General features: G+C 46.2%; 3 protein-coding genes across 3 annotated transcripts; 2 read left to right on the forward strand and 1 right to left on the reverse strand.

The window, feature by feature from the left end:
* The first annotated feature begins 2,713 nt into the window (after positions 1-2,713).
* Positions 2,714-4,367, forward strand: LOC143363933 (uncharacterized). Its single transcript, XM_076804460.1, has 2 exons — positions 2,714-4,225; positions 4,326-4,367. Exons 1-2 carry the CDS (start codon positions 2,714-2,716, stop codon positions 4,365-4,367), a joined length of 1,554 nt encoding a protein of 517 aa, XP_076660575.1.
* Positions 4,368-4,412: 45 nt separating this feature from the next.
* Positions 4,413-5,239, forward strand: LOC143363934 (uncharacterized). Its single transcript, XM_076804461.1, has one exon. The coding sequence runs from the start codon at positions 4,424-4,426 to the stop codon at positions 5,237-5,239; it is 816 nt and encodes a 271-aa protein (XP_076660576.1). The 5' UTR covers positions 4,413-4,423.
* Positions 5,240-10,176: 4,937 nt separating this feature from the next.
* On the reverse strand, positions 10,177-10,905 carry LOC143363935 (uncharacterized). The gene has a single exon (XM_076804462.1). The coding sequence runs from the start codon at positions 10,903-10,905 to the stop codon at positions 10,177-10,179; it is 729 nt and encodes a 242-aa protein (XP_076660577.1).
* Positions 10,906-12,097: the final 1,192 nt, after the last annotated feature.

The raw sequence follows: 12,097 nt of genomic DNA on the forward strand, positions 1-12,097 counted from the left end.
TCGCGTGACCGCTGCTGCAACGCAGCGCCTACCGTGAAATCCGATGCGTCGCTGAAGATCGCAAGGGGCAGCGTGGTGTCGGGATGGGCCAGAAGAGCTGCGTGCGCCAGGCTTTCCTTGCACCTCTCGAAGGCCTCGATTCGCTCCGGAGTCCATGTCACCGGTGCTCGTCCCTTCACGTCACCCTGGAGGGCCGCGTTGAGTGGCGCCTGCATCTCGGCGGCCGTTCGCACGAATCGTCGATAAAAGTTTATTACGCCCAGAAACTGTCGCAGCTCTTTCACCGTTTCCGGGCGCGGGAAAGTTCGAATCGCTTCGACTTTCTCTGGAAGCGGTCGGGTACCGTGCGCGGACACTGCGTAGCCGAGAAACGTCACCTCCGGCGCACCGAACACACACTTCGCACAATTGACGAGCACCCCGTACTCGTTTAGGCGGGAAAAAAGTTCGCGTAGGTGCTCTTCGTGTTCCTCGACTGAGCTCGATGCGACCAGAATATCGTCTATGTAAACGTAGCACCAGTCGAGGCCGCGTAACACTTCGTCCATAAACCGCTGGAATGTCTGCGCTGCGTTTCGAAGTCCGAAAGACATCCAGGGGAATTCAAATAGACCAAACGGGGTCGTGATCGCGGTTTTCGCGATGTCCTGCGGGTTCACCGGTATCTGGTTGTATGCGCGCACCAAGTCTATCGTAGAAAACACGCTTTTTCCCCCCAAGCGCTGCGCGAAATCTTCGATGTGCGGCACCGGATATTTGTCCGCGATTGTTCTCGCGTTTAATGCGCGGTAATCCCCGCACGGTCGCCACTCGCCGCTTTTCTTCGGTGTCAGGTGTAGGGCCGATGACCAACAGCTTTCGGATCGGCGCGCTGTTCCGTCCCTCACCATCGCCTCGAATTCCGCCTTAGCGATGCGGAGTTTATCCGGGGCCAGCCGACGGGGCTTGCACGATACCGGCGGGCCTGGCGTCGTCCGGATGTGGTGCTTCGTCGCGTGTTTGGCCGTGCGGTATCCTCCCGACGGCCGCGTGAGGTCCGGGAATCCCGCGAGGATCCTGTGGTAGGTGGACTCACCGGAAATCGCCTTCACGCTATCGGCACAACACGTCACTATACGACCAGCCGCCGACAGCGTCGTGACACCGTCTATTAGTTTTTTCGCGCGCATATCGACTAGGAGTCCGTAATGGCTCAAAAAATCGGCGCCGATTATCGGGGTTGTAACGTCCGCGATCACAAACCGCCACGAAAAGTCCCGACGCAGGCCGAAGTTCAACGCGAACCTCACGGAGCCGTACGTCGTGATCGTTGAACCGTTCGCGGCGTAAAGTTCATATGCCGTCCTTTCGCGTGCACCACTCACACGCGAACGCGGGAAAACGCACAGGTCGGATCCTGTGTCCACCATGAAGGTGATTTTTGTTGTCCGATCCGTCACGAACAGGCGGCTTGTAGCCGGCGCAGAGTCGTTCGCCGCCATCAACGACCGTCCCGCCGGTTTTCCGTCGCCTGGGAACACGGGTCGCGGCACTTCCTCGCGGCGGGACCGTGCTTCCAGTGGTACCAGCATCTGCCGTCACCAGGTGGTACCTCGTCGCTTCGGCTTCGCGACTTCGACGCCCTTCTTTCGCGAGGACCGCGCGACTTGGACCGCGCGCGGCGGGTGTCCATACCGACGCGAAGGGCCGCGATTTCGCGGCGGAGTTCCGCTATCAACGCCTGGGTCTCGTCCATTCGACTCGTCGATGCGGCGTTGACCTGCGGACGAGACGACACCTCGATGACGGCATCGGCGAGGGCTGCGAGGTCGGACAGCGGGTCCCTCCGTCTCGTCACTACCACAGTTTGTACGTTCGTTGGCAGCCGCGCCATCCACAGCGTCCTCAGGAACTCGTCTGTCACGGCACCGGCGGCGAGGCCCTGCAGGCGTCGCAGGAAGACGGAAGGCTTCCGGTCCCCGATCTCCTCGTGTTCCAGCAGGTTTCGGATGTCCTGTTCCTTGGAATCCGCGATTCGCCGTATGAGCTCCGTCTTGAGCGTTTCGTACATGTTGCTCTCCGGCGTGCTGCCGATAATGTCGACCACTACGTCAGCGTACTTGTTCTCCAAGTTCGCTGTGACGTAGTGGTACTTTGTGACGTCCTGCGTGATCCCAGACAGGACAAACTGGGATTCCAATTGCTGGAACCATATTCGTGGGTTCTTTTCCCAGAACGGTGGGATTTTTATGGCCACTCGTGCTACGCCCGCCAAGGGTACGACGTTGGCGTTACCGGGCGCTAGCGGGTCAGTCATCGCTGCGTTCCGTAATTAATTTTTTTTTTATGCACCCGAACTGCACACTACCGCGGTTCGCTCTGCCTTTGCGCGACAGATCACGTCGGGGTCACCAATTATGTGGGAGTCGGGTGAAATGACTGAGGCCGTGTTCGCGGGTATTCGTCTTTATTCGTCGGTGGACCGTCAACCGTCCTATACCGACGTTCGCGAGCGAGTGTCGATCACATGCCTTCGACCGACCGATTCTCCCTCGCGTCAGTCGATTGTTTAGCAGATGGCGACCGTCCCCGAAGCCGATCTTCACGTGTTTCTCTGCGGCTTTCCGAGGACGGTCGCCGCCGCGTACACAATGTATGTTTGTCGGTGGTCGGCGTGCTCTTTGCGCGGGCCGCCACAAACGAATGCGCTCTGACGCTTCCGACCTCGGAAGACATGTGGCTGCGGTTCAGCAACTACGCGTACAAAGAACGGGCGCCGTTCGTTATTTACGCCGATTTGGAATGTTTGCTGGAGAAACATGAAGGACAGAGCCGCGGGGCGCGCACGCAGTATCAACATCACCACGCGTTCAGTATTGGTTATTACATGCATTGTGGATACGATGCTTCCCTGTGCGAGTATCGGGCTTGTTCCAGAGAAGAGGGATGCTCGACATGGTTCGCGACAAAGTTGCACGGGTTAAGTTGTAAATTACAGAAGATACTTGATAAAAACGTGTCGATGAGGACATTGACCGAAGCAGAAAAATTAGATTTTCTTACAGCCACGTGTTGCCACGTATGTGAAAAACCGTTCAACGACTGCGACGAAAAAGTGCATGATCATTGTCATATCACGGGCGCGTATCGCGGTCCGGCGCATAACGCTTGTAATTTGAATTATCAATCTTCGTACGTGATACCAGTGGTTTTCCACAATTTGTCCGGTTACGACGCGCATTTTATCATTAAGGAATTGGCAAACGCGTTCAAGGGGAAGATAGACGTGTTACCGCTGACGAAAGAGCGGTACATCTCGTTCACGAAACACGTTGAGAACGACGGGGGGATGGGAAAAGATTACAGGAAGTTGATAACGTTTCGATTCATCGATTCATTCAAATTCCTGAATTCTAGTCTGGACAAGTTATCCTCGTATTTGGACAAGAGTAAATTGCGCGTCGTACGAGGCGAATTTGCACATCTTTCCGACAGCGATTTCAATCTTTTAACGAGAAAAGGTGTTTTTCCGTACGACTATCTAACGTCGTACGATAAACTAAAAGAGGAGCGATTGCCGCCGCGCGAAGCATTTTACAATCGGTTATGTACCAGCGAGATATCGGACACCGATTATCTTCACGCGAATACGGTTTGGTCTCGTTTCGCTATAAAGACGTTGGGACAGTACAGCGATTTGTATTTAAAATTGGACGTACTGTTGCTGGCAGATGTTTTTGAAAATTTCCGCGAAGACTGTCTCGAGAACTATAAACTCGATCCAGCGCATTATTACACGCTCCCCGGTTTCGCGTGGGACGTGATGTTAAAAATGACAAAGATCGAACTGGAGCTGTTCACCGACGTGGACATGCTATTGTTCGTGGAGCGTGGAATACGCGGTGGACTGAGTCAATGTTCTCACAGGTATGCGCGTGCCAATAACAAGTATTTACCGACGTACGATTCGAGCGAGCCGTCCACCTATCTAATGTATTTCGACGTTAATAATTTATACGGTTGGGCCATGTCGCAACCTCTGCCACACCGCGGTTTTCGCTGGGTGGACGAACGGGCGCATATAGATAATTTTAACGTTGAATCTATTCCAATCGACAGTCCCGTAGGATACATTTTGGATGTGGATTTAGAGTATCCGCGCAAAATTCATGACGCTCACGCGGATCTTCCGTTTTGCCCGAGTCACGACAAGGCGACGGCCGGCTCGAGTCAAAGGAAGTTGCTGGCAACGCTTCGCGATAAGGAGCGATACGTTCTGCATTATCGATATCTGCAGCAAAGTTTGCGACACGGTTTGAAATTAGGGAAAATTTATCGAATTTTAGAGTTTCGACAGTCTCGATGGCTGTGCAGCTACATCGATTTGAACACTAAATTACGCACCAACGCGAACAACGATTTTTCAAAAAATTTGTTCAAGCTAATGAATAACGCGGTGTTCGGAAAGACTATGGAGAACGTTCGGAATCACGCGATCGTGAAATTACTCTCTCGGTGGGACGGTCGACACGGTGTCGAACGATTGATAGCTAGACCGAATTTTCACAGTTGCACGGTGTTCTCGGAGGATTTCGTTGCGATTCAACTGAAAAAAACGAATATTAAATTTTATAAACCCGTATACATAGGCATGTCCGTATTGAATATATCTAAATGCTGTTTGTACGACTTTCATTATGGCTATATGTATCCAAATTTAAAAGAAAACTGTAAGATTTTATACACGGACACGGACAGCGTGATATACGAGATCGTTTGCGACGACGCGTACGAGCTGTTGAAACGCGATATCAATCGATACGACACGAGCATTTATGCTGAGAACAACGTGTACGGCGTTCCGATCGCGAACAAAAAGATGCTGGGTTTGATGAAGGACGAGAACGGTGGCAAAATTATGACGGAATTCGTAGGACTTCGCTCGAAAATGTACGCGACTCGCGTGCGCGACAGCGAGGACGCGTGCTGTGAAACCAAAAAGATAAAAGGCATTAGAACGAATGCCACGGCTAGGGATATAAGTTTCAAAGACTATATCGAGTGCCTTCATAATTATACGGAGAAAAGTGTTAGCAATAATCGTATAATGTCCGTACAGCATCAGGTGTATTCGGTATCCGAAATGAAATTGGCGCTGAGTCCGTACGACGATAAACGATACATTTGCAATAATTTGATCAATACTCTTCCTTGGGGTCATTATAGTATCAACGATGACGTTGATTTCCTACGAAAATAGGAAGTGGTGAAACTATTAGCACGAAGGTCGTTGCAACTGCATTCTGATTGGAGGAGGGGGACAACTTCCTTTTGAAAAAGGAAGCGGTGAAGCCGCTAGCGAGAAGACCGTTGCAACTGTAGAAATATCAATTATTTTTATCGGTTAAGGAAGTGATAAGGCGATTAAGGTATTGTACAAAACGAGGTGTTTCGAGCGTTACGTTTCAGAAAGTATCACACCCGCGGAGCAGTACATAGTCACGATGCGTCGCAACCAACCGAGCATGGACGAGACGAGAGCCGCCATAGTGGCGAAAAGGCGAAGAAACGTAGTGTAAGTATAGTGAAGATAAAACAGAAAAAAAATGAATACGTTCAACTTTTTAAAAATATAAAATTGATTGCAGGATTTTTCCACGATCGTCGCGGACACTGCTACCACCACCACCACCACCACAATCATCACAGTCCTCGTTGGTGACGAGTAGTTCACCAGGTACGAGGATTCTCACCCGAAGATATTCGCTTGCCGGAAATTACTTTAAATGGCTGGAAATTGGCGTGTGCGTCAACGTGGATATTGCTACCGAACTGGTTATTGGAGATAACCGAGGAAACGAAATTGTGATCCCTCAGAACGCATTGATGGAGCTGATGCGTACAAAGGGGTGTTTGAACAACATGCTGTCATCGGCGAAAAACGTGGCACAGCAACAACAACAACAACAAGAAGAAGAACAATATGTAAAGATCGGCGAAAATTTAACATTACGTATAGTGGACCTCGACGGGACGTATCTCATAAAATTATCGAGTCTAACAGTAGCATTGTACGTGACTGAGAACACCATGCAGAATTTGTATAATCTGGGGTTTTGCGTGCAAAATATGTATACGCGGTTATTAGACCAAGTTCCCATGGTCATAGAAAAATTCGTAAATTTTGCTGTTGCGGCGCAAACCGTCCCCGTCCGGAACCAATTTTTCGATCGGAGTTCGCTGATCGAGTGCGAACTGGTGGCTTTTTGCGTGGACGCGATCGAAGCGCATAGGCGGAATTAAATAATTTTAGAAAATATTGTGTGTGTGTGTGTGCGCGCGCGCGCGCGCGCGATGTTTTATTTCCATGCAACGTTTCATCGTGGTACGACGAAAAATGGTGGGATGTTTGATTTTCTGGCATAACGCGTTGAATCTATAAACGCATAGCGGTTTACCCGTGTATTCTGGAATAAACTAGAATCAATTCTAGTTTATTCCAGAACACACGAGTAAACCTCTGTGTTAATAGATTCAACGCGTCGTGTTGAGAAAATCGAACATCCTGTCATATTTCGAAAAAGCGAGAGATGTTTTTCCATGCAACGTTTCGGCAACGGACGTTGAAAAGAGGTTATACGTTTAAAAGCGAGTCGGATCGGCTACGTTAAAAATCACAGTCAGATAAACTTTCGAGGATTTGATTTAAATCGTTGAACACTCCAAATCTCGACTTGAAAGAAATTGCGGATGTCGGTAAATTCCAACATTTCGAAGACGGTATGAACAATATGCAAGTATCAGTCAAAAAATATATTGATATTAGAAACAATAGAAAGCTTGCATATAAAACCATGAGTCTGGTTGGTTATACGGAATGAGTGATGGGGCCCATCAGTAATTTCGCGTAGCCAATCCGACTCACGGCTTTATGCAAGCTTTCTATTGGCTGTAACGTCAATATATTCTTTAACGAATACTCGTATATTGTCCATACTCCTCTTCTAGATGCAGGAATTTGCCGGCATTCGTAAATTCTTACAAGTTGGCTTTGGAGCGTTCAACGATCTAATCCAATCCTCGAAAGTTTCATCCATCTGTGTTTTAACATAACCGATCCAACTCACATTTTAATATGACCTCTTTTCAACGTCCGTTGCGGAAAAACATGTATGATTTCGCGCGCAACGTGTATTCCTTCAAAGGGCCTAGCCGATTAAGATGGTCAAAACTGCCCTTAGAGGTTTTTCAATGATTAATGAACCATTCGGAAGCTGACCCAGAAAAACCCCTCTGAGCAAAATTTCAACCCCCTATCTTGCCCGTGAGGGTAGTTACAGGGTAAATTAGATTCCGCGCATTTCCGCGCATTTCCCACACTCTGATGCTTCCTAAAATTCTGAAAAAAATGTGGCATATTTTGGATCCTAAGACAGATTTTTGAGAATTTTTTCAGATTTTTTTCTTGCAAACTGTGGTCGCAAAAAATTAAAAACCTCAAAAAAATCGGAAAAATGTACATTTCTCAAAAATATGAAAACATGCTATTTTGCTGTTTAGTGCCCCGATAAAGTACCATAACAGGCAATGTCCTCAATTTTTTTTAGATTTTTTCTTGTGGGCACTTTTTGTCCAGACTAGAAAAACCGAATTTTTTCGCCGTTTCTGCTATTAGGAGGAAAGTTACACTTGTTGGTTTTATCGCAGGTATATATTAAGTCATTTTAAACATTATTACACTGAAACAAGTAAGTGTTTGACCTAAGAAATGTTTTAAGAGAAAAAATGGATTGTATTTTGTGCAGTATATACCAGAATGTTCGTAACGTTTAGAACATCGCCGGTTAGCACAGCGGTTAGGGCGTCGGACTACGGAACGGATACGCTGGTGTTCGAATCCCGTTGGTGGCAAAGTTTTTTTTCCATACGTCATCTTTATTTTTTCAATTTCTTATATGGTTTATTTATGTGATTTTAACAATATTTTTTTAATGTTTTAAAAATATTGAGGTAACATTTTTAACTAAAATACATACAAAAATAGTTTTGCAGTATCTATTATTTCCTCGATTCTCTAATTGTATATGTTCATCATTGCGGTCCTGTTTAACATTGTTAATATTAAAATTCATTAATCTAGTTTCTAAGCCTTGCGTCTTCAGAAATTAGGGAGGAAATAAGAAGAACTCTGAATAAATAACACGCAGCAAAGTATTGGTTTTTGTCAAATTGAGAGAAAAGGGCTACATACTACTACTATTTTGAAAGTGAGGTATCAGGTACAAATAAGCCTAAGCCATTCCTCTTTATTGTAAGGTACATGAGGAAGTAATTCCCGTTTATAGTTACTTGAATGAAAGACTTGTTCTGTGCACATTTATGATACGGATCAGGAAGTTCATTATTTTCGGTGGGATGCAGAGGCAATTCATAGTATACTAGGTCAAAAGTACCAGCTTCTACACAAACAAGTAGACAACAAAACCTTTCCAAAAATTGGGAACAATTGGAACTGCAAAAAGACTCCATTTCAAACAGTATCCTCGGTAGATACTCTTGATTTTCCGGAAATGACAGAAGTAGATTTAAAAATTCTTTTCACGGAATCTTACCAATTTTCACAAGCAATTTCATATCAGGCAGAAATCATGGACGAACACAATAATATAATTATTAATTTATTGCCTAATCCAAGAAAATAATATCATTAAATTCGAAGTAAAATCGGAGTGATATAAATAAAAGTTAGTTAAAAATGTTACCTCAATATTTTTAAAACATTAAAAAAATATTGTTAAAATCACATGAATAAACCATATAAGAAATTGAAAAAATAAAGATGACGTATGGAAAAAAAACATTCCCACCAACGGGATTCGAACACCAGCGTATCCGCTCCGTAGTCCGACGCCCTAACCGCTGTGCTAACCGGCGATGTTGTAAACGTTACGAACATTCTGGTATATACCGCACAAAATACAATCCATTTTTTCTCTTAAAACATTTCTTAGGTCAAACACTTACTTGTTTCAATGTAATAATGTTTAAAATGACTTAATATATACCTGCGATAAAACCAACAAGTGTAACTTTCCTCCTAATAGCAGAAACGGCGAAAAAATTCGGTTTTTCTAGTCTGGACAAAAAGTGCCCACAAGAAAAAATCTAAAAAAAATTGAGGACATTGCCTGTTATGGTACTTTATCGGGGCACTAAACAGCAAAATAGCATGTTTTCATATTTTTGAGAAATGTACATTTTTTCGATTTTTTTGAGGTTTTTAATTTTTTGCGACCACAGTTTGCAAGAAAAAAATCTGAAAAAATTCTCAAAAATCTGTCTTAGGATCCAAAATATGCCACATTTTTTTCAGAATTTTAGGAAGCATCAGAGTGTGGGAAATGCGCGGAAAAGCGCGGAATCTAATTTACCCTGTAACTACCCTCACGGGCAAGATAGGGGGTTGAAATTTTGCTCAGAGGGGTTTTTCTGGGTCAGCTTCCGAATGGTTCATTAATCATTGAAAAACCTCTAAGGGCAGTTTTGACCATCTTAATCGGCTAGGCCCTTTAAATAATGTATGTGTGAGATGATGTTTTTTCTCATAAATAAAACTATTGTCTTTTTCATATGTCTCAATAATTATTTTTATTCGATAAGATAATTTTTATACAAGCAGTTTCAGATGATTTTTCGAACGATATTCGTCAATGGGTTGTACTCCACGATGCAGTCGTGTATTATCAAACAGTAGGCGGTCGTTGATGGATGGACATCGGCTCGACATTCGAATTCGATTCGTACATCGATCGTGGCGTTTTTAAGCGCTTCGTTTTGACGGGAACAGTCGAGAACGACGAGCGGGGCATACTTTAGAAAATTCACGGCGTCGAGTAGCGCTTCGTCGTTTCCATAGTACGATTCTTGGAATTTCGCATACATATCGTAGAGCAACGCGTATTTACCTTTCTCGAAATCGATGTTTAAATCATCGTACGGATAGGTTTCCGAGTTCAAGTAAAGTCGAATATTGGCTAACTGACAATGATCGAATCGCGTAACCATTAAGCTGTTCCGTCGATCGGTTTGCAAAGCGAATATCACGTATCGCGGTTTTTCCATTTGCGGAGCTGTTTTTATCGCTCATGTATGCTTCGTGGTTGCTTGCAGTAGAGGATACTCGTACAGATCCCATTGTCATGCCAAGCTCATGCCGATCGACCTGTCACTGTCTAGGATACGTAACATTGATAGTTTATGTATTTCGTCCAGCGTGACGTGTGGCATTCGCCATTGAATTTTGTACAGATCTAGAACGGGCTTCGCGTTGTCGGAAGAGCCGTGCAACGCGTTCGCGTCGGTACGCGAGCGTATCAGAATCAACTCGTGTCGAGCATTTATTACGACGCGTTTGTAGTCTTCGCAGAAGCCCAATAACATGCTCATAGGTACGCAAAAATTGAAATTGATCGCCGCCGTGGCCGTGGCCGTTGGCTTCGGATCGTCGTTGCCGTACAACCACCCTGCATTGGACAACGCGTTGCTTCTCGTCTTGGACAGACTCGCATAATTCTTCAGGGTCGTGGTTGTACCAGGATTTCTGGACCGATCGATTTCCACTCCGTTCAATTCGTAGCGTATTTCCTCGAACATGAACGGGACGACATTGTTGTCGAGACTCGCAGTGTCGATGCGAGATTCTCCGGTCGGTAATTCGAGTTTTCCTGGTAAACTAAGTTTTCCCTCGACGTATAAGAAGCTTCTGCAGGGAAGCGTGTACAGATCTTGCTGTTGAATAGGTATCCTTATCTCATCGTTGTTTCCGAACGTTGTGTTGGCATAGGGATTGTACGTGTGCAGCTCGATCTTCGTTATACGATTGTCAAAGATCGGTGCTTTGGAGATGCCCAAAATGTCCTCGAACATGGTTCTCTCTGCCTCACTCACTGTTTAACGACGAATCCCAAAGATCGTAGATACCGTGCGTTCTCCGCGGTTAATTTCTTGCGAATCGACGCGTTTTCCTTCACGATTAGTTTCCTACGAATCGATGCGCTCTCGTCCTCGTTCAACGTGTGAAATGCCGTATTGTTATGAATTAGCGTTGCTTCGTCGAACGTGTAGTCGCACCGTGATTTCTTCGCCTCGAAAATCAATCAAACGTCCGGATTGGTCAACTATACGAATCGTTAAATCGTCGATTACTCGCGCGACGATCGGAAGGTAAATGACTCGCGCGGGCGTTTCCGATAATTTATACCCCGGCGGTACCTGAGGCGCGAACTCGTGTATCGTGTGAACGAGTTTGCCATTGTCGTACGATCCGGTGGTTACGTTGCATTCCATTCGAATGATATTCACGTTGACAATGTTCACGGGAGCGTCCGACGTGTGCCACGCGTTCGGCGATAGAACGCGGTTCGTGGAAAATCCTAGGATGGATCCTACGTTGCGAGGCTTCTCGAAATTTATCCGATACCTACTAACGATTTCGCTTTTCATGGTATTGTTGTTCGCCCGTAGTATCAGCGGATATTCGTTATCGGGGGACGATTCGCTGACATTTTTGGGAGGACGAGGATATCGCGCGCGTATCTCGCGTCTCAGGTACTCGTTGAACGCCTCTAATTCGTACGAACCGACCGGAATAACGATCTCCTCGTCCTTCTCGCCAAAGTAGAATCGATTGTTCCCGATGTTGGCGCTGATGTTCGGTATCGTGTAATAAGTTTGCAAGTTGAGCAATCCCAGCTCGTACTCGCCGTTGCTCAGATCTATGGGGGGAAAGTACTTGGACGACAATGTGCTGCTTCTTCCCGACAACGTGAACGTAAGCGACTTTTTCCCATCCATCGGATGTGGCGGCGGCGGCGGCGGAGAGGAGTTCGAGGAAATTTAAGTTTCTCGAAGAAATTTCACGCACAATTGTCCACACCGGCTTTCGTCGTAGTTCTGAAAACGTTCGTGATTATACGAGATCGTCGCGTTCGATCCGAAGTAACTAATCAACTCGATCGGCGGACGAAGATTGCCAAAACTATCGAAATAGTCGACGCGCGAGCCGCGTTTCACGTACGCGACCCAATGCGTTCCCGGCCCGCGACTATCGTCAAGATTA

The sequence above is a fragment of the Halictus rubicundus genome, unplaced genomic scaffold (assembly GCF_050948215.1).
Source record: "Halictus rubicundus isolate RS-2024b unplaced genomic scaffold, iyHalRubi1_principal scaffold0177, whole genome shotgun sequence".
Classification (NCBI taxonomy): domain Eukaryota; kingdom Metazoa; phylum Arthropoda; class Insecta; order Hymenoptera; family Halictidae; genus Halictus; species Halictus rubicundus.